This window comes from Homarus americanus, unplaced genomic scaffold (assembly GCF_018991925.1).
Source record: "Homarus americanus isolate GMGI-L3 unplaced genomic scaffold, GMGI_Hamer_2.0 scaffold57980, whole genome shotgun sequence".
NCBI lineage: Eukaryota > Metazoa > Arthropoda > Malacostraca > Decapoda > Nephropidae > Homarus > Homarus americanus.
In genome coordinates, this window is record NW_024716703.1 from 17644512 (window position 1) to 17667469 (window position 22958).

The 22958-nt window shown below is 46.0% G+C and overlaps 1 protein-coding gene across 1 annotated transcript; it reads right to left on the bottom strand.

The window, feature by feature from the left end:
• Positions 1 to 765: 765 nt before the first annotated feature.
• On the bottom strand, positions 766 to 22492 carry LOC121858318. Its single transcript, XM_042354675.1, has 4 exons — positions 21859 to 22492; positions 10603 to 10828; positions 10178 to 10327; positions 766 to 5048 (listed from the first exon to the last, which is right to left on the bottom strand). The coding sequence occupies exons 1-4, from the start codon at positions 22148 to 22150 to the stop codon at positions 4832 to 4834; spliced, it is 885 nt and encodes a 294-aa protein (XP_042210609.1). The 5' UTR covers positions 22151 to 22492; the 3' UTR covers positions 766 to 4831.
• Between the last annotated feature and the right edge of the window lie 466 nt (positions 22493 to 22958).

Consider the following 22958-nt stretch of genomic DNA (forward strand, 5'->3'; position numbering starts at 1 on the left):
ATGTTAGGAATAAATGTCCCTGTTTAGTCAATGTCAAAATATGTCATCTCATCAGTCATCTAGTGCTGTAAATGTCTTCCAAAATGAGTCGGTCGGTTGATGCTGGTAGGTAGGTGTGTCTCAAACGGTCATATTCTGTCGTAAATGTCTCGTTCAGTCGTGTTGAAAATGTCCCACAACTCCACCAAGGAATGAAAAAATGCTTGAAAATATCCGTCATACAGTGTGGATATTAAAAATGTGACGATGTGGATGTTAAAAAATATGACAGTGTGAATAAAAAAATGACAGTGTGGATATTAAAAAAAATGACAGTGTGAATAAAAAAAATATGACTGTGTGGATGTTAAAAAAAATGCGAGTGTGGATGTTTTACCCTAGTGTGGAAGGAGGGAGGGGGGGTGGAAAAGGTCACTCGAGAGTTTTGTACACTTAAGGCCTCAACGAGTTTGGTAAATGTCAGACAAGCTTTATTGTGATCGTCCAAAAGGTCATTTAAACAGGCATTACGGCAAGGTTATTACTGCTGTCATAACACCTGTCTGTCTACCTGTCTGTCAATGCCTGTCTTTGTCTGTCACCGGGATTATTGTTGTCATAAAGGTCGCTTAGTTTGTGGAGTTCGGTTATATACAGTGAGGATTGTGGTGTTGGCTTAGAGGGGTAGTAGATGTATGGTGTAGACTGACAGTGAAAGGTGTATGGTGGCGTAACACTGTATCTCTTGTGTATGGCTCGTGGTGCAAGGTTATAGTGCAACAGTGATTCATTATCATATTTATTTACCGTGTTTAACACGTCGTCAATGAGTCAACAGTACAAGTCAGCATATTAATTAAAGTCAGTCGTTCAGTTCAGTTGGGTATACAGTCAGTAAGTAGTGCGAATACCAAATCAGTGACTTAAATTCGTTCACTGAGCCATTGGATTGAGTCAGAAACACAGGTACATACAGTGAGTCAGCAGAGTCAATATTACAAGTGAAGTGAGTCCCAGTAGAGCCGGTAATACAAGTACAGTGGATCAGTAGAGTCATTAAAGTCAATTATACATGTCCAGTGAGTCAGCAGAGCCAGTAATACATGTACAGTGAGTCAGTAGTCAATAATACAAGCAAAGTGAGTCAGTAAAGTCAGTAAAGTCAATAATACAAGTTAAGTGAGTCAGTAAAGTCAGTAATACATGTATAGTGAGTCAGTAGGGTCCGTAATACATGTATAGTGAGTCAGTAATACATATACAGTGAATCAGTAGAGTCGGTAATAAAAGTAAAGTCAGTAAAGTCAGCAGTACAGTTTCAGTCAGTAAACCAAGTGCATTCATTCAGTCGAGTCATTGATACAAGAGTACTGAATCACTCGAATTTATAATATAAATGTACCGAGTCAGTTGTATCAGTGACATGTTATGATTCAGTGGAGTCAGTAAACAAATGCAGTCATTCAGTAGTGTTTACTGAACAATCAACAAAGTTTCCTGATACATTTGCCACGAATCAGTAGTATATGCGTAAATCATAGTCAGTTGATTCCGTAATACTCGTGTACTGAATCAGCAGCATCTGTGCATACATAGTGATTTACGTAGACAAGTGCACTGAGTCAGTAAAGTCGATAACGCAAATAAGTGGAGTCAGTAATGCAAGTACAATGAGTCAGTAGATTCACATACATACACACTGAAGCAGTATAGTTCGTAATGCAAATGAACTGAGTCAAGAGTCTTCAGTACAATTGCACTGAGTCAGCAGCGTGTACAATAGCAAAAAGTCTTAAGGTCATTTATCATGTGCACTGAGTCAGAAACACGTAGGTATAGTCAATGAGTCAGTAACATCGGTTCACTGAATCAGTAGCACACAGGTCTTCCCTGAGTGTTATTATGGCCCTGAGTCAATTAAGTCATTTCTTTTCAGTAGTCAGTAACGACAGTTTAATCATTCGCACGAGTCTAGTCACTCAGTCCAGTCGCTCAGTCAATCCAGTCAATACGTATTTTACGATAGTGTAAATCGTTTAGTCAGTCTAAAAGTTCAGTTTATTCAGTCAGTCTAAAAGTACAATCGTTCAGTCTAGATATACAGTACAGTCGTTCAGTCAGCCTAAATGTACAGTCGTTCAGTCAGTCTAAAAGTAGAGCCGTTCAGTCAGTCTAAAAGTACAGTCGCTCAGTCAGTCTAAATGTACAGTCGTTCAGTCAGTTTTAAAGTACAGTCGTTCAGTCAGTTTTAACGTACAGTCGTTCAGTCAGTCTAAAAGTACAGTCGTTCAGTCAGTTCTAAAGTACAATCGTTCAATCAGTCTAAAAGTTCAGTTTATTGAGTCAGTTTAAAAGTACAGTCTAGTAACTCTTTAAAGTCCGTTCATTCAGAAAGTCATATTTGTTTAATAACTTCAGCAAGTTCAAACATTCACTGAGTCAGAAGTCAATCAGATCGTTCAGTAACTCCCAAGTAAAATCAAGTCCTGGTAATCCGTCAAGAAAGCAGCTCTTAAGTTCACGTCATTCAGTATATGAAGAAAAAAAATCACTTCATTCAATGTATAATTAATTTATATGTTGGTCAGTCGACTACAGATGCCAAAGTCCAAATGTATAGTGTCATTAAGTCCAGCATAGCTTCTTATTTCTATATTATTCACCATTCATTCAATCACTTAAGTTTGTACATACAGTTTCTTCAAAGTCTTTGTTCCTTTAGTAATAGTTATACAAACTGTAATGAATAAACTTGTATTATTATATTAAGTGTATAAGTTCAGATTATAGTACAGTATATATATATATGGGGATAAGGTTATACTATGTTTGTATATAAAGTGGAATTGGTCAGTCTAGCCAGTCTAATTAAGCAGTAAATGTGTTTGAATAAATAATAATTAATGATCAATACAATTGTGTAAAATGGAAATCATCAAAAAAATTATGAATGTTAGAGAAATCAGTCATGCGTTCCTCGTACAGTCAGGTCTTCAGTGTACGGTCAAATCTTCCGAATCAATCAAACCGATTCACAAACAGTCACCAGTTACATAGAGTTGTTGAACCAGTTACTATGTCTAAGATGTAATGTTAAAGTATTATTCCATAAATAAATCACAGTTACACATCAGTCCAGTCTAATGATATGGTTTACAAAGTGAGATCAGTCAAGTAGGTATCCCTGCCATTCAGTCAAGTTCACAGAATTTTCAGTCCATCCAGCAGTAAGTCAGTCAGGTAAATAAAGTCTGTCAAATGTGCATGACAACAGGTTATATATATCGACAATATACAGTTGTCAGTAATCGCAACTTCACTGAACGGCAGCTTTTTGGTGTAGTGTTTCGTTTTCTGTTGAGGGTGTCCACTGTCCACAAAGAAAATGGCCAGAGTATTAAGTCATTTCTTCAATATATATTTGCCAGTTATTTGTAAATAGTCATTGTAGTTTACCCTCTGAACTACACCTCCCTTGAAAGGCAATATCAAAAGGTCACTTCAGGTTAAAGAGAAGGTCAGCTGAGGTCAAACATTACAGTCAGTCAGGCTTTAAACTCTAAACAAAGGTCAACAGTCAGATAGATGGGTCAGTTATAATTCAAGTCAAAAGTGCAAAGTTGGTCGACCTCATTTACTGAGATCAAACATCAGTGGGTCACAACACAGGTAGGGCGAGAGAAATTCATCCTCGTATCCCACAACATCATGTCAACGGTGTACAGTCAGTCAGCAGTGCCAGTACATTCCGGGTCAAGTTAGTTGGTAAGTCAATTAAGATGTGTTTGTCAAGCAAAGTGTGGGTATGTATGTCATCACCTGGCTTGGTCATTAAGCCGGTGAGAACATCTGAGTCATCGCTTGGTCTAGGTCATGAGATCGATGAGTAAATGTGAGTTCTCGTCTGGTCATGAAGTCGATGGATGAAATGTATGTCTTCTTTTGACTTTGGTCATGAGTCATTGAGTGTTGTAATCATAAACACGATGAGTCATTTTCGTTGTCTGGTCTGATAACTACTATTCGTCAATCTAGAGTCAGCTGAGTCAGCAGGTACCTCCAATTAGGGATGAGTTTTGGGGCACTACATGTTTCAGGTCCGAGACCGGCAAGTGGCCTGGTAGGTTGGTAGGTAGGCAGGCGGGACAAAACATAATAATTGTTACGGTCAGAGGTCGATGGGATGGTCAAAGGGAATGACTACGGGTGTGGACAAAACAGTACAGGTCGGTGGGTCAGAGGTGCCCGTCCGCGAGCAGGCGGGTCAGACACATCAAAATAAACTATTATATCACAGGTTAAACACGTCACGCTCAACACCTCATACGGGTGGGGAGATCCTCTGGGGCGGCACGAGGCTGGCCCCTTACTCGGTGGCCCTCGGGCTGAGGACTTATGCCAGCAGCTACAACGTCCGGGCTGCCCAGGGCTTGGAAACATAACAAGGGTTTTGAGAAAAAACTAATAATATCATCACATTAGGGCCTGGGTGACGGCATCTAGGACCTAAGTAACACAGGATTATAGGGAAAACCTAACAGGAACGAGAGTCCGTTGTGGCAACTTGTGAGAGGGGGGCCAGTGGGCGGTGTAGGAGAGGGGGGGGCCTTGTGAAGGCAGTTGTGACTGGCTGGTAACAAGTTGTTGTGGGGGACGGGGGAGGGGGAGCCCAGCTGACCCGCCCCCTCCAGGCACTAGCGACTGGCTGGTAACATACGAGTGTGCTGGGGAAGCACACTTGGGGGGGGAGGGGGAGAGGCACCAGAGGTACATCGTAGTCACAAAGGGGAGCAGCAAGAGGCACCAGGCAGGAGTTAGGGAGACATCGAGAGGCTGTAGGATGAACCAGATATCACTCATCACTCAGTTTTATGGACACGAAAGAGGCGAGGTTTTGCCAGAAGTTGAGTACACTCATATTGACGATGTCCTCAAGGTCAGCGGGGCACTGGCTGTAGGCGTGGCCACAGTCCACGCCCGCCACGCCCCTCTCAGCTGCCCAGTAATAACGGAAGAAGCGAAACACCACCGGGCTGTAAGTGGACGGCCGGGAGAACGACTCGCTCTTCCTGAAATACAGAAAAAAATCATCATATTAGTCACTTTACAAAGGTCAACTAATAATGTATAATTTGCATAATTGCAAAGTGTCCCAGTCAAACAACTGAGGACACAGGTTAACTGCTTGTGTTGAAACAGGACACTGAACGACATGCCTTCATAAAGTATATATATATATATATATATATATATATATATATATATATATATATATATATATATATATATATATATATATATATATATATATATATAACTAAGAGACTCTTTTCATAGTACAGTACAGTAATCTATAATTGACAGGACAAAGACAAAACATAGAGGGAGTTAGCGTCCACACCATTTGTTAAAGCACCCACAGTATCTTACCGGGGTGTGTTCAGTGTTTGTTTGTCTTGTGAAGATGTGTAGCACGTGCAGAGTGTGTCGGAGGTGTTCAGGGTGTTCAGGGTGTGTCGGCGGTGAGTCAGCACCAAACTGGTAAACACATCAACTCCTAAAGAACCAACAGCCATGTTTATTTCTAGTTATAATGGTAAATTCACGTCATATCATGAAGACATGCGCACTCACATTAACAAAAAAAAGTGCTGACTTCGAGGACAACTTGCACTCCACCCCCTGCAAGTCTTGAACGCATGGCTGTATCAGCGGGAGGACTTACCACGGCAGGCGTCTACGTAGTGTGACCACTTCGCTGGTGCCACCACGGCGGCTCGCTGTACCGGGTGCTGGTGTGTGTGTGTGTGTGTGTGCTGGTCTTGGGCACCATGCGAGCAAGGTCAGCATGTTTGCTAGTATTGCCACTGTCCACCGAGTGCCTTGCCGCCTGCCCTTGCCAGTTGGCCCCCTTCATCCCACCTGTCAGCTCACCACGTGCCCCCCCCTCCCTCCCCACCCAGAAGGTGGCTAAGGAATATTTAATGTAACATCGCGGAAATGGAGGCAGAGAAGCGATCGTCACTTCACAGATCCAGATTCTAGAAAGGTGCTTCCGCGTGACAACAAGTCAAGTGCGTGTTAGAATTCGGCCTTGTGATCACCACGCCTGGCAACCCTCACCACAACTCTTTCATTTTTGAGTTAAGAGTAGACTTTATCTAAGGAGTTTTTAGAAACCAAAGCAGCAACACGTGTACGAGACCGCGGTGGGGAGGTCACGAGCGGCCGCAGTTACTTGATTGGGTGTATGTCTTTTTGTTCATCTTGTTCCAATGTAAACACAAGAAAGTATTTCTTTAATGTTTATGTTGTTGATGTTTGCAGGAATCACAAAAATACAATGTATTGTTAAGTAAAGAGTTAAGGAGTATCTTGACCTGTGAAACTCTGAGTAAGTGAACCTTGACCCTGAACCGTTAAAGATAAAAATAAGATGCTGAGAAATTCTTGCACATCTCACATACATGGTATAATTATCGTCTTTCATGCCCGGTAACCATCATACAGGTCGCCGTGTTTCTTCATCATCCTCACCAACACAAAAGTACGGTGTCGTGTTGGACAACCCTAGTGACCAACCAGTTGGTGTACGTCGTGATCATCAGGTCGGAATGTCATGGCAGCGCCACTTCTCTGTCGGCAGACAAGACTGACCGGCTCAGACGACCTTCATTTTTTAAGTTGTTCCTCGAGACGCGTACGGCAAGTTCCTGATAATCGTGGCCCGCTTATAAAGGATTGCACACCCTCGAATCAACTGGCTAGCGAACAAGGACGTCATCACAACACCAAAAGTGTTTTAGTTATGCCGCGTGTCCTAGTGGTTGACACCAGAGAGGAGAGTGCCAACAGGAAGCACCCGGGAGGAGTGTTACAGCAGGAGGCACCCGGGAGGAGTGTACCAGCAGGAGGCACCTGGGAGAAGTGTACCAGTAGGAGACACCGGGAGAATTGTACCAGTAGGAGACACCGGGAGAAATGTACCAGCAGGAGGCACCCGGGAGGAGTGTACCAGCAGGAGGCACCCGGGAGGAGTGTACCAGCAGGGAGGAGTGTACCAGCAGGAGGCACCCGGGAGGAGTGTAGGCAGGAGTGTACCACACCAGGAGGAGTGTACCAGCAGGGGCCAGGGAGTGTACCAGCAGGAGGCACCCGGGAGGAGTGTACCAGCAGGAGGCACCCAGGAGGAGTGTACCAGCAGGAGGCACCCGGGAGGAGTGTGCCAGCAGGAGGCACCCGGGAGGAGTGTACCAGCAGGAGGCACCCGGGAGGAGTGTACCAGCAGGAGGCACCCGGGAGGAGTGTACCATTATTACAGATTTTATCGACTCGAGCTCAACCTTCCCTCTACTCCTTTTTGGTGGACCACCTTTGTGACCACTAGTCCCTGTTGGGGGTCACGGTATCTCCTGCAGGACACGACGAACTACCTGCCTCAACCCCCCTGGAACCCATCCATAACACCCACCCACCCACCCAAGTTTTTAAAAAAGGAAAAACAATTCGAAACGAAATGAGGTAAGTTAAGTTTATGGAACATTGTGTGCACACGAGTAGAGAGGGGCGCACTGAGACCTGACATTTTAAGACTCCTTAAAGAAAAACCTGCAGTATTAAAAAAAAAAAAAATACTTCGAGGTTATTAAGTGACACGTGTTATCGAAAAAAAAATCGTTCACTGCGCCTACAGTGTTGTAATACTGTGAGTGTGTCCGGCGGGAGACTGAAGGGACAATTGTAGTGTTCAGCACGACAAACCCAACTGCCAAGGAAAGGAGCAAGCAGGCTAATGACGCAATAATTAATGTCATATAAACAAAGACTTATCATATTCACAGCCGACTCTCTTATTGTCATCGCAGGGCCGTGGACCACTACTACTTCCGTGGTTGCAGTACAGAGTGGAGGTTGGTAAGTAGCGAACAGCAGTAGTATTGCAGATCGATTAAGGTTAACATGTTGACAGTAGAGCAGTTGGTGTGAGGCTGTCGGCCGCAGATGGCAACTTTTCTACACCTGATTGTTTGGCAACATCTCTTTCAGTTGCATCTTCTCTGACCAAGGTGACTGTAGGACCAAACTCAATGAGCGTCAAGCTCTAGTTCGGAGTTAATCATGTTACGGTTTTCCCCACCCTTTATATGGGTTGGATATAAAACGCCTTAACTTCAATATGAACGTTAATTAATTGGTAATATTTCAACTTCTCGCAACAGTACAGCGTGGGAACAACAAACACTGGCGAGGTTGTCAGCTACACTGCTTCACTGACGTCTTCCACCTGCAGACTGGAGATATAGTGAGGGTGAAGTCTCACCCAAGCTTCAGGCAGCAGAAAACTTGCGCAGTGTGAGGCAGCACCATGACGTCCTGCGCTGCTCTGTTGACCAGTGCACCTTACTAGTGACAGGTGTGAAGTTCTTGCCCTGGGTGTGTTGTTATCTTACAACAGGAGCGATAAGAAAGGAAGAGATGACAGCAAGGGAGAATGATGTCGGCCAAAGTGTAACACAGCTTACTGGTGGTGTGCTGGACACAGCTTCATGGAATGTTGAGTACAATGCTCAAGGTGAGCAGCACGCCATCTACTGTCTTACGTCCACACACCCACCCTGCTTCCACGCATGTCTACATAAACGAACCCTCGCTCCTCCTCCTCCACACCCACCCACCCACTCACCCACCTCCACACATCAACCCTCGTCCCTCCTCAGCCATATGCACCTACTCTCTCCCCTACACCTGTCTACACTCCCTCTTGTCCACCACACACTGGGTGACACAGACCTTCACAGGCTTTCACTCAGTGTTGTCAACTTCAACTATGACTGAGGCTCTAGACTGTGTGGTGACCGTGCTGCAGTAAGTCAACCTTAACTCCTAATTAGATTAACAACTTCTTGTAAGATAAAAGTTGTTTCGTCAGAATATAGCGTGCTCGTGTGTGTGTGTGTGTGTGTGTTTCGTAATAGATGTCCTCAGTTACAATTATATCAAGTGACCTATAAATAGTCTTTGTTATACAGTATATTGTGTAGAGAGCTGAGGTTCTGAGCCCAGGTTCCCATCCTCAGGCAAGAGTCGGCGTTATAATGAATTAAATTGTGAAAATTTGATCATAAATCTGGAGAAAGAGAGATGTGTCTCTCCCGTGTCTCCTGCACGGGGACTCAGTGGACAGTAAACTCACTTGAGGGGCGTTAAGAGGAGGGCACCAGGTCTACCACAGCAACCCCTGGGATGTGCGCTGTTACTCACACACACACACACGAATCAGTAAGCTGTAACACCGAAGTTTACTTCACCTGTCACCCAACAGGGGTAATAAAAATGCTATCTCATTCTCCCCGTACCCTCCACCCCCCCTCCCCAGTTCTCACTCACCCACCACTCATCATCCCTCATTCACCCATCACCCCCCCCATCTTTCCGCACCATCCTCTCTCCCCCTCTCTACTCCCTCCCGCACTCACTTCCAGCTTCACTTGAATGATTACGTCATAATCTCCTCACCCTCCTCCCCCTACCGTCGCTGGGTTACGTAAACCAACATGTTTTGCCCTCTCCTCTCTCCCTCCCCTTTCCACACCCCCTCCCTCTTCAACATCTCCTCTCCTTTTTATCCTTTCCTTTTTTCTCTCTCTCCTCCTCTGTATCTCCTCCTTTATTTGACTTTATACTCTTTCCCTCTCCCTTCTCTTGCTTCTTGTTTCTTTCCATACTCTTCCCCCTTCTCCTCCTACCTCCACCCTCTGTCTTCCTACCCCTGCTTCCTCTCTCTCCCTACCCCTGCTTCCTCTAACCCTCCTACCCATCTAACCCTCCTACCCCTCTAACCCTCCTACTTCTAACCCCTACCCCATGTCCACCAGGAGCCGGGACCTTGTGAGCTGTGTATTAAAGTGACCGACCTTCTCTCTCTCTCTCTTAAATATCCCCCTTACTATTCATGGCTAGCAGTGTGTACTAGTATTTATTGTCTCGTAAAATGAGAAGCTGTGGCAACAATCTATTGACCCTCTAAATATCTATACACACTATATTCTGTATATGATAGTTCACGGTATTGGATGTGTATAGTGTATATTAAAAGATTTCTATAGCGTGTAGTCATAGGTATGTTATACACTGAGATGTTCATAATTATGGATCTCTAGTTACTCATGAAAGAACATATGTTCGTCAGGGTACTCACTTTAGTGCTGAGAGAATGAGATGCGAGAGCGGGGTGAAGGCTGCGGGGTCCTGTGCCAGCTGGCAGATGGCCCGCATGCGGCAATGGTCGTCGTGGACACGCAGGTAGTGGAAATACGCGTCCAGTCGGGAGAGCAGTGGACCGAATTCTCTGTGGACACGACAAGACAGGGAACACATTAGGACATGTAGCACTAAGAGGAAATGGGTAACAGGACATGTCACAGAAGGAACTGTGGCACTGGGACATGCATGTGCTAGATCAATATCCAGGGACATGTGTCATCCGGACATGGCAAGGCAGAGAAAAGTAAATGTAGACGTGAAGTAGAACTATAATTATATATAGACGATAAAATTATTATTCACACAGAGACCAGGAGGAGGAGGAGGAGGAGTAGGATAAGAAGAAGTGAAGGTACTTACTCGTGAGTGCTGTAGTCAGTCAGGTGTGGGTTGTATTTCACCTGGTTGGTCAAGACCTTATCCACCGGCCCTCGGATGTCGAGTGAATTATCCTCCCATGACTTGGATCGACTCCTCCCAGTAATGAAGCTCAACCAACCAGAATTCTTCTTTCCAGCCAATGAATAACGAGATCGGAAGGCAAACGTGGGAAGAAGAAGAGTGATTGGTAGGTAAACTACAAGGTCTGAAAAGAAAAGAGAAATCAAAATTAGTTAACAATCAAAATACAACAGGTGATACTTTTCTTCTAATCTAATGCAGGTAGGATGGTAGGTAAGGGCAGGATGGTAGGTAAGGGCAGGATGGTAGGTAAGGGTAGGATGGTAGGTAAGGGTAGGATGGTAGGTAAGGGTAGGATGGTAGGTAAGGGCAAGATGGGTAGGTGGGCAGGATGGTAGGTAAGGCAGGAGTAGGTAAGGGGGATGGTGGGCAGGATGGTAGGTAAAGGCAGGATGGTAGGTAAGGGTAGGATGGTAGGGGCAGGATGGGGTAGGAAGGTGGGGGGCAAGATGGTGGCAGGGATGGTAGGTAAGGGCAGGATGGTAGGTAGGGTAGGATGGTGGGTGGGCAGGATAGTAGGTAAGGGGCAGGATGGTGGGGTAGATGGTAGGTAGGTGGCAGGATGGTGGGTAAGGGCAGGATGGTAGGTAGGCAGGATGGTAGGTAAGGGCAGGATGGTAGGTAAGGGCAGGATGGTAGGGGCAGGATGGTAGGTAAGGGCAGGATGGTAGGTGGTAGGGATGGTAGGTAAGGGTAGGATGGGGTAGGATGGGTATGGTAAGGATGGTAGGTGGGCAGGATGGTAGGTAAGGCAGGATAGGTAAGGGCAGGATGGTAGGTAGGATGGAGGGCGGGATGGTAGGTAGGTATGGTAGGTAGGATGGTAGGGGCAGGATGGCAAGGTGGGGGCAGGATGGTAGGTAAGGGCAGGATGGTAGGTAAAAGGCAGGTGGGATGGTAGGTAAGGGCAGGATGGTAGGTAAGGGCAGGATGGTAGGTAAGGGCAGGATGGTAGGTAGGAGGGCAGGATGGTAGGTAAAGGCAGGATGGTAGGTAAGGGCAGGATGGTAGGTAAAGGCAGGATGGTAGGTAAGGGCAGGATGGTAGGTAAAGGCAGGATGGTAGGTGGGCAAGATGGTAGGTGCAGGATGGTAGGTAAGGGCAGGATGGTAGGTAAGGGCAGGATGGTAGGTGGGCAGGCTGGTAGGTAAGGGTGGGATGGTAGGTAAGGGTAGGATGGTAGGTAAGGGCAGGATGGTAGGTAAAGGCAGGATGGTAGGTAAGGGCAGGATGGTAGGTAAAGGCAGGATGGTAGGTAAGGGCAAGATGGTAGGTAAGGGCAGGATGGTGGTAAGGGCAGGAGGGCAGGATGGTAGGTAAGGGCAGGATGGTAGGTAAGGGCAGGATGGTAGGTAAGGGCAGGCTGGTAGGTAAGGGCAGGCTGGTAGGTAAGGGTAGGATGGTAGGTAAGGGTAGGATGGTAGGTAAGGGCAAGATGGGAGATGAACAAACAGGTGAAAGTAGAATGGTAGCTACTCGTCATCTCTCTTAGGCACCTTTCCTTTCTTCAAACCCAGTACGTGTAGTCTAGCATAGATACAACATACACACACACACACACACACACACACACACACACACACACACACACACACACGTCTGAAGATGAACACCAGTCGATTAAATGACGCTTTGGTAGAAACAAGTGAAATTTCTTATCGATTTCACACCTATTTTAATCTGTTGAAACCCTCCCAGCGTGTTTAATATAACTACTGGCAATGTCTCCTTCCTGGTACTGGGAGTAAATGTGTTTTTTTAGTGTTTTTTTGTTACTCTCATTTCTGATTCGGTGATACAAGGGAACAATTGGGTAGGTTATCTTGTGATCAGATTATCTTTATAAGCAGTAGAGAGAGAGAGAGAGAGAGAGAGAGAGAGAGAGATTGTCAAGTACACAACATTCCCACTCCCTGGTGCTGATATTAGCGGTCTGGCTGACGTGTTAATCTTCTAACCCGTCCCCAGTACTGCGAACAACTACATTAATCTACCTCTCAAAAAAATCCGACAAATTAAATATTTAAATTAACTTTTACAATCTTATTCCAGTCAGTTCATCTATTCTGACAGTGTCTAGACTATACAGTATTGGAGAACGTTTAAGAGTGGGAGGAAGTGTGTCAGGAGGGAGGAGCTCTTAACCCTCTCGGTGAAAGCACCAAGTAACACCCACACCTCGGCAACAGGTGCTCTTATAAGCTTTCGAGTTCTACATTCACAGTTTAAAGCGTCTGGGGGCCAAGCTGTAAATATGCTCCAGTTGTGTTAATCTCTGGCCAGAATCTATCAAACAGCCGACGAAGGACGCCAGGTTTGTTCTTAGTGTGGCGAGACAATACAGTCTTAACCTCACGCCATAGTGTGTACGACTTTGACCCGTATGTTATGGTGGCGGTGGGGTGGTGGGAGGAGGTGAGGTGGTGGTGGGTGAAGATCCCCCTTGCTTGCAGGTGTGTGGTGGTCAGGCGCTACTCGTATACCGCTGTTAAGTCATTCGTGTGAGTGAAGGTGGACAATTTATCTCAACACTTTGTATCTGATCCACGTATGTTATCTTAAATTTACACTGAGTTTTACTGTTTATTATTTTGATAAATCATAAGTTAATTGTAAGGAATTAATGATATCTATGAAGCATGCCATACCACACGCGACTGGCCGCTCCAAGGCGATGATTGAAGTTGTGTTGTCAGCTTGTGTGTGGGACATACTGGCTGTGTGACATGAATATAACTTATATTGTAACTGACCCGCTCACCAGCCTCCTACGTTGCACTTCTTACCATCCTATACTGACTCGCTCACAGACACACTTTGACTCGCTTACAGACTCACACACATGCTGACTCACTGCACACTGACTCACGCACGTCACTCCCAACAGACAAATATCATCATCCGGGTCCTCAGAGATCTATATGATAACTGACTTACTTTATGGCAACAAGAGAACACAAACCAATACTAAAGTCTTGTAAAAGTTTAAATGTCATTTTGGAATTATCATGATAACGTAACGGAAATAAGTACTGTAAAGCGATTAGATACATTCTCACATCTACGAGACAACTTTACTTAACCAATCACTCCCGAGGTTCCCATTCTGAAAAAAAAGATCTTACAAATTGACTTAATGCCCAATCTACCAACACTTTAATGCCCTATCTACCAACACTTTAATGTCCTATCTACCAACACTTTATTGTTGTTGAGTCATAAATACGCTGTTGTATCCCACATCACCAGTAGTAAGGCAGGAGCGAGGCTGTCTTGCCCCGCCCTGCATACTGAGGCAGAAGTCAAGTTGATCTTGTGTAATTTGCCTGGTGGTACGCGGAAGTGTGGTGGTGGTGTGTGGGTGATGATAGTGGTGGTGTGAAGGAGGTGGTGGTGGTGTGTGGGTAGATGGTGATGTGAGGTGGTGGTGGTGGTGTGAAGGGGGTGATGGTATGTGGGTGATGGTGGTGTGAAGGAGGTGGTGTTGGTGTGTGGGTAGATGGTGGTGTGAGGTGGTGGTGGTGTGTGGGTAGATGGTGGTGTGAGGTGGTGGTGTGGTGTGAAGGGGTGGATAGGTGTGGGTGGATGGTGGTGTGAAGGAGGTGGTGTTGGTGTGGGTAGATGGTGATGGAGGTGGTGGTGGTGGTGTGGAAGGTGATGGTGTGTGGGGTGATGGTGGTGGAGGTGGTGGTGGTGGGTGTGAAGGGGGTGATGGTGTGTGGGTGATGGTAGTGTGGAGGTGGTGGTGGTGTGAAGTGGGGTGATGGTGTGTGGGTGATGGTGGTGGAGGTGGGTGGTAGGTGTGAAGGTGATGGTGTGGGGTGATGGTGGTGTGAGGTGGTGCGGTGGTGTGAAGGGGTGGATGGTGTGTGTGGGGTGATGGTGGTGGAGGTGGTGGTGGTGGTGTGAAGGGGTGGTGGTGTGTGGGTAGATGGTGGTGTGAGGTGGTGGTGGTGGTGTGAAGGGGGTGATGGTGTGTGGGTGATGGTGGTGGTGGTGGTGGTGGTGTGAAGGGGGTGATGGTGTGTGGGGTGATGGTGGTGGAGGGTGGTGGTGGTGTGAAGGGGGTGATGGTGTGTGGGTGATGGGTGGTGTGTGAGGTGGTGGTGTGAAGCAGACGATGGTGGTAGTAGTGGTGGTGGTAATGGTAATATCAAGAAGCAAATGGTGGTGGTGGTAGTATCAAGAGGCAGATGGTAGTAGTAGTAGTAGAAGTAGTAGTATTAGTGGTAGTATCAAGAGGCAGATGGTGGTGGTAATAGTAGTAATAGTAGTAGTGGTGGTGGTGGTGGTTAATAGACTATTGTATTGGTGAATCATTAATTAACTCTTGGCTAGCGGGACCTTGACTCTAATTTATTGGTGAGAGGTTTATATTATTTGTTCACCATACCTGTTCCGAGGAGAGAGAGAGAGAGAGAGAGAGAGAGAGAGAGAGAGAGAGAGAGAGAGAGAGAGAGAGAGAGAGAGAGAGAGAGAGAGAGAGAGAGAGAGAGAGACGTCCTATTTTGTTATGTTAAAAGATAGTGTTAAGACTGTTTCTTCGTACGTGATTTTAAGTTACGAGTTACTGGAGTTGCATTAAAAATAATAATAATAATAATAATAATAATAATAATAATAATAATAGAAAATGATGATAATGATGAATATCTAACACAGTATGGAGCACAGACATCACACCACTACATAACATCCACACCACCACACAACATCCACACACCACCACACACCCCCACACAACATCCTCACACTACCACACAACATCCACACACCACCACACAACATCCACACACCCCCACACAACATCCTCACACACCACCACACAACATCCACACACCACCACACAACATCCACACACCACCACACAACATCCACACACCACGACACAATATCCTCACACCACCACACAACATCCACACACCACCACACAACATCCTCACACTACCACACAACATCCACACACCACCACACAACATCCTCACACTACCACACAACATCCTCACACTACCACACAACATCCACACACTACCACACAACATCCACACACCACCACACAACATCCACACACCACGACACAATATCCTCACACCACCACACAACATCCACACACCACCACACAACATCCACATACTACCACACAACATCCTCACACCACCACACAATAGAGTAGTGAGAGATGAAATGGAGGAAGAGGGGAAGAAAAGGAGGAGGGAGAGGGAAGGGGTTGTTGTTGTTATAATGTTATTGCTGAGCTTCAACAACTAAGGTCTTTAAGCGCGTATCAAGCTTAGTAATTACACTACTCCAAGAACACTAACAAAATGAGAGATAGAGTGGGTGGGGGAGTCACAGGTGTAGTAGTAGTAATATTATTTCCTATATGAGAAGCGAGGACAGTCCCACCAATACCACACTAACAGGAAGTAGAGAGAAAGATCCATGCCTGACTGCCAATTAACTATCTAACGTGTATCCAACTCTTTCACTAATATACCCTTATTGTTTTATCTTGATTAATAAAAGAAATTGTAATTTTTATAAGTTATTTTTATAAGTTATTTAGTGTATTGTGAGATGTTATTGAGATAGTGTTGGAAGACGTTAGGATGTGGCAGCCTAGTGGGAGGTATTGTCTCGCTTCCTCTTCCTGTGTCCGCTTTGTTTTTTCTTCATTACCGAATCATTTTTTTATGTAATTTGTGTGGGTTTTTTTTTTATACACACGTCATTATATCATAGAGTAATATTTGGAGATAATTCTTAAACATAAATTGGTAAGATGACTTTTATATAAATACTTCCCAAGGGAACATGGTGGTGTTTGTAAATTTGTTATAACGCGGAACAGCTGTATATATATCGTGTAACTTGCTGTACATTAAGATGCAATTCACAGGCAAAGACACGAACGAAAAGACTACTTAATTATTCCTTCCTACTTCTGCCTACTTCATTATTATCTTTCTCTCCTATTTATCAAACTGGCGATATATTGTTACACAGGTTAATTTATGATAAAGACGCAAGGGAAAGGTGCTGACTGTGTTGTGTGAGGGGTAGCGCTGTCGTCTTAGGAAGGTATGACGTCACTTCCTTGTTCGCTACTGACAAACATTTTAGACATATCAACATTCCTTGCTGGTGTTTAAGGATGTGTCCACTGTGGTTTGGTTCAAGTATATATAGACGCTATTTATACTTGAAGGTACTATTATTATTATTATTATTATTATTATTATTATTATTATTATTCTATACTCGGCGTTATCATCATCAGAAACACATTATTTTACAGAAGGTAACAACTAACAGGTAAATCCAGTTTACAGAGTGTGCTTTTGCGGAAGAGCGTGTTTCCGTAAACTCACCCGTATGTAAGGACCAGTTTGTTGTGTGTGTATGTGTGTGTGTGTGAACGTCGAGTAGATGTATTGTTAAACTTAAACAGTCAGTCACAGAAACCAATACACACACACACACACACACACACCAACACACACACTAACAGTCATAAGGGTTACACTGAACGCACATGACAGTCTCAAGGTCTGTCAGTCGAGGATTTCCAAGGTCCGCAAGACAAGAGTGTTTTTTTCCCCTAATTATTATTTTTTTTACAGATAACATGAACTCCATTGGCATTAGAGGAAAATAAATAACAACTATTAATATAATTTTCAAACCTTATAATTTTCTCTTCTAAGTATCGAGGCTGGAGCGTGTGACTAAGAGAGAAAATATTGATTGTAAAATGAGATAGAAGAGTATGATGTTATCTCACACAAAAAACAGAAACTGAGCGTCGACAGCCAACGTCTTTGAGGGAACCCAAGGATATTAATTTTTCCTTTTATTATTTATCGGTTATTTTTATTTGTTATTATTTTATCCTTGGCTGTTTTTACTTGTCTATTTTTACTCTTTTATTACATTTCTCTGGATGATTGATTTTGTATTACGTCTTAGATATCAGTCCAGGGTGAAAATAGATTGTTTATACCACCTGATAATATATACATAATATATTCATTGATACGATTATTACCAGTGAACGCTTGTGACTCCAACTCCCCCCCCTCCCTCCCTCCCTCTCCCACCCATCGTCTCTCTGCTTCCTTGTCCTGTTTACCTGGTCACTTTTAGGAAGTAGATGAATGTGCTGATTCTCTTGTAATTAACAGGTGTATTAAAAGACGAACAGGTGTACAAATAACAGGTGTTCTGATGTATGAACTAAGAGACAGGTGTACTAACGGATAGGTGTACTAACGGATAGGTGTACTAACAGATAGGTGTACTAACGGATAGGTGTACTAACAGATAGGTGTACTAACGGATAGGTGTACTAACAGATAGGTGTACTAACAGATAGGTGTACTAACAGATAGGTGTACTAACGGATAGATGTACTAACGGATAGGTGTACTAACAGATAGGTGTACTAACAGATAGGTGTACTAACAGATAGGTGTACTAACGGATAGGTGTACTAACGGATAGGTGTACTAACAGATAGGTGTACTAACAGATAGGTGTACTAACAGATAGGTGTACTAACGGATAGGTGTACTAACAGATAGGTGTACTAACAGATAGGTGTACTAACAGATAGGTGTACTAACGGATAGGTGTACTAACAGATAGGTGTACTAACAGATAGGTGTATTAACAGACAGATGTTATAGCTAAAAGACAGATGTTTTAACGAACAGACAGATATTTTATCTAACAGACAGATGTACTAACAAACAGGTGTACTAACTAACAGACGTGTACTAACTAACAGACGTGTACTAACTAACAGACGTGTACTAACAGACGGATGTAGCAGCGGGGGATGGGGGGGAGGATCTGAGTACAAGGACTAATCTGGTTTTCACCCGGCGGCAGAGTGACCGGCCCCATTACTATTTATAGAACTAGTGCCATAGCCTCCCCCCACCCCCTCATACCGTCATCTGCCTGTATCTGTTGCCTCTCAACGCGCGTTTCACTGTTCATATAGACTATCTTGTCTACATCGCTACTCAAGTTAACACCAGCGTCCGACATCAAAGTGACAATAAGTTACGGCCACCGACCGCCAGGAGGCTCTGGTGCCGGAGGCCATCTGTGTGTGACGTTAGCGGAGCGTCCATGTGTGGGAAGTAGAGCAGCCAGTCTTGGTATACACTCAGTCGTGCTTCCCATGTTGTTGAACCTTCTTTTATATAATACTGTCTACGTATTTAGTACCGTATTTCTTTATCATGTATTTATATATTAAACTTGTGTCCTTCCTCCTGTTATCCTCGGAGTTAATAAAAAAAAAATATGACCTTAAATTCTTTACTGTCAGGACGAGGAAAGCTGTTATTGATTTTTTGTTTAATTTCATCTCGGTAACGGTACAACTGGTTAAGGGTTAGTCGTATTTTTACCTACTTTTCTCTGTTGTTCTATTTGTGTATTATATTTTTGGAAGTAAAAAGTGTGAGTTTGTTCTACCTTTAATATTTTTTTTTATTTATATTTTTTATCTTCGTGAACAGCTTTTTCCCTCCGCCTCCCCATTACCAGTTCATCTCTCCACTATTCCTTACGACCACTCACTCTCCTATACTCCCCACGACCACTCACTCCCCTCTCCCCGACCACTCACTCCCTATACTCCCACTCACTCGACCACCCTCCTCTCCCCACGACCACTCACCCTACTTCCCCCGACCACTCCTCCCTACTCACTCCCTCACTCCCTACTCTCCGACCACTCCTCCCCCACTCCCCACCCTCACCCCCTACCCCACGACCACCACCCCCTCCTCCCCACTCCACTCCTCCTCCCACGACCCCACCCTCTCCCCACCCCTCCTCCCCACTCCACTCCCACTCCTCCCTACTCCCCTACCTCCCCTACTCCCACGACCACTCCCCTCCCCTCCCCCACTCACTCCTACCCTCCCCCCCAGCCACTCCTCCCCTCTCCCCACTCACGACCACTCCTCCTCTACTCCCCCACCCACTCCTCCCCTACTCCCCACGGCTACTCACTCCCTCCCACCCCTCCCCACGACCACTCCCCCCACTCCCACGACCACTCCCCCTCTCCCCCACCCACTCCTCCCCTCCCCCACCACTCTCCCTACCACTCCCTCATCTCCCCCCTGACCACTCACTCCCCTACTCCCCCACTTGGCCACTCACTCCCTCGCCTCCTCCTACTCCCCTCAACCAATTCTTACCCCTCTCACCATACCTCTAAACCTCCTCCCCCCTCACATCACCCCCTTGTAGCCCCCCCCCTCAGTAACGGGCTTGGTGAGGTGTGTGGGGAGGGGGTTGGGGGTTGGGAGTGGGGTTGGGGTTGGGAGCTTCCTCCAGCACACCGAAGACTTTCAACAGCTGATGAGAACGGTCTGTGGTGAAGGAAACCCTGGCCTGTTACTTAGCTCTCTCTCTCTCTCTCTCTCTCTCTCTCTCTCTTTTTTTTCTTTCAATCTTTATGACTCTTTCAATGTATGTCTCTCTCTCTCTTTTCTTATGTATGTGTGTGTGTGTGTGTGTATGTGTGTGTGTGTGGTGTGTGTGTGTGTGTGGTGTGTGTGTGTGTGTGTGTGTGTGTGTGTGTGTGTGTGCGTGTGTGTGTGTGTGTTTCTCTCTCATCAATCCCTTTTGCCAGTGTAATTGGGGTGTATCGAGGGTGTAAATAACATCATGGGCGGGTGTAGGCAAATTGTAGGTAACAATAGGTGTGGTGGGTGTAGGTAGTGCATCTTCCCTACCTGCCTCACCACCATTACTCACTTTTTTAGTTCTCCAAGGTGACTGACATTTTCTCTCTATCTCTCTCTTTCTCTCTCTCTCTCTCTCTCTCTCTCTCTCTCTCTCTCTCTCTCTCTCTCTCTCTCTCTAATCCTATCTATATTATGAAAAGCTGAACCCTCCTCCCCTCCCTGTTTGCGCACATATCTCTGTCTGTCTCTCCACCACAGAGAGACACTTGGCAGCACAGACAAATAAATACAAGCGTATATGTTCTTGTACAGAGAGTTCGTACAAAGTTTTTTTTTAGCGTCACCAGTGATTGCACACGATTTACGTACATTAATTTATGATCATGTTTTGTTTATTATATTCTAAGCTCTGTCTATCTGTCTATTGAGTCGAACTTTGTTAGGCGAGAGAGACAGAGTGGGAGAGTGCAGGAAGAGAGAGAAGAGACAGAGGGGGGGCAAGTGGGAGGTGCAGGAGAGGGGGCATGTGAAGTGAGAGGAGGGCGGGAGAGAGTGAGAGAGGGGGTAAAAATGAGGGAGAGAGAGAGGGGAGGGCAGGAGTGAGAGAGCAGCAGGTTGGGCCGCTCGGATGAATGAACGGAGCACGAGGCAGGTCACCGCTGACGTGGGTGGGACATGCGGAAGCAACAACACAAAAACACTTTCTCTCAGTAACCGGTTTGTTGCACACCCGCGGCTCTAACACCATCGCACTCAACACCAAGAACTACACCTTAAGACACGCCCTTATCTTACTGTGCCTCATGTCTTGGTAATGGTTAATGGGATAAATATGGTGCGTTGTCAACATTGCTACGCCTGAGGGGCCCAGCTGATCCCGGAGTGCTCACTATTCTTGGTTCACGAGGGGCAATACACTCTTCCGCCCACACACACACACTTGTATTGTTTACATTATGTCCACTACCTTTCTTAGTCGCTATATACACACTGGGGGTTATCGGGACGTCTTACAGTTGCTGTTTATCTTGACGTCGAGGTTAGGAGGTTGCAGAGCAATGGCAGCGTCTGGTCTACGTGAGGCGACTGCCGAGAGGTGGAGTGCCGTGGCCAATGACACCGTGGCTTTGAACCCTGGCTCTGCTCTCCTCCACCTCGGTGACTTCAACGCCCTCACACCTAGCAATCCAACGTTACGGTCGCGCTATTGGGGCCACCGTTACCTGCCCTGCTCACACTTTATATAAACATGTGTTAATACACTACTGGTCGCAGACTGCTAAGCCCAAGTGAAAACTAAATATAAAGTTGGACAAAGTATTCGTAGTTATTGGAATGTCACAGTATTAAGAGAGAAGAGAAGAAAGAATAGCGTAGTGAGGGTAGCAACTAAGAGTGAATGTTGAGAGGAGTATTATTGACCTTGAGTGACACTCACCGCCTCTGTAGACGCCTCCGTCTGTGATGCCAATGAGTCTTGCATCCTCTTGGTTGGCGCGGCCCTCTGCTCCCCCTGCGTTGACTTGTTGTTCCTCCTGCAGGAGCTGGAAGAGGCGCACAGCGTCCGGGAGGCTGAGTGGCTGCGGCGCCCCCTTCCCTAGGTTATTCTCATCCACAACGTCGCCATCTAGAAAGTGTGGGAGGAGCCCCAGGGAGGGGGCGACCAGCAAGGACAGCAGGGACAGGGCGAGGCGGAACTGCAGGAGCGACGAGGGAGTGTGTGGCGCCATGGTTGGGGAGGGACTGGCGGCACTGCGCCATCAGTATATACCCGTGGGATCCAGGGGATCCAGAGCGAAACTCATGGTAAATGGAGCGTGTAGCCGCGGATGGTGCGGTAACTAAGTGGTGATGTGGTGGTGACCACGGCAGACGAGGCTGCAGGACCACCGTCAGGCAGGTAGTGGTGAGAGCAAGTGAGAGGACTAGTAAGAGGCCTAGTGGGCGACGCTCAGTAAACGTCAGTGGGATCGAGGCCTTTATGCTCCATGGTTGCTCAGATCACGATGACGGCCGGCTTGAAGCACAGAATGCGGAACACGAGCACCAAGAGGTCCCACACGACCATTGCTGGGCGGCCACTGAGCCACCAACCTCCGACGCGCCCTATATGACGGTGGAGGCCAGAGGGCGGAGCCTATGAGCCCACCCCGGTCACAAAGGGGGTGGAGCTGCCGTTAGCCACGCCCCCGCCACCAGTCATACCTCACCTCTGCCTCCTTGTTCTCCCTTACTGGATGTCGGTAATTCATAACCAAAAGACACTAAATGGAGGTGAGTAGAGAAAATGTGTCGTCATTCACAAGTGTCATACGTGAATGTCAAGAGAGGTGGCGCGACCTGCCAGAACCTGTCAGCCTAGGCGGGGAGATGATGTAGCAGTTGACCTCCTCCCACCCCTCACCCTCCTCCCCGTCTCCCATCACATCCACTTCTCTCCTCTCCCCACTATGCCCGCTACCTGCATGCTTTTTGCTGATGTTTTTGTTGTTGTTGAGAGAGAGAGAGAGATGACTCGTTGCTGCTGTTGCTATTGAT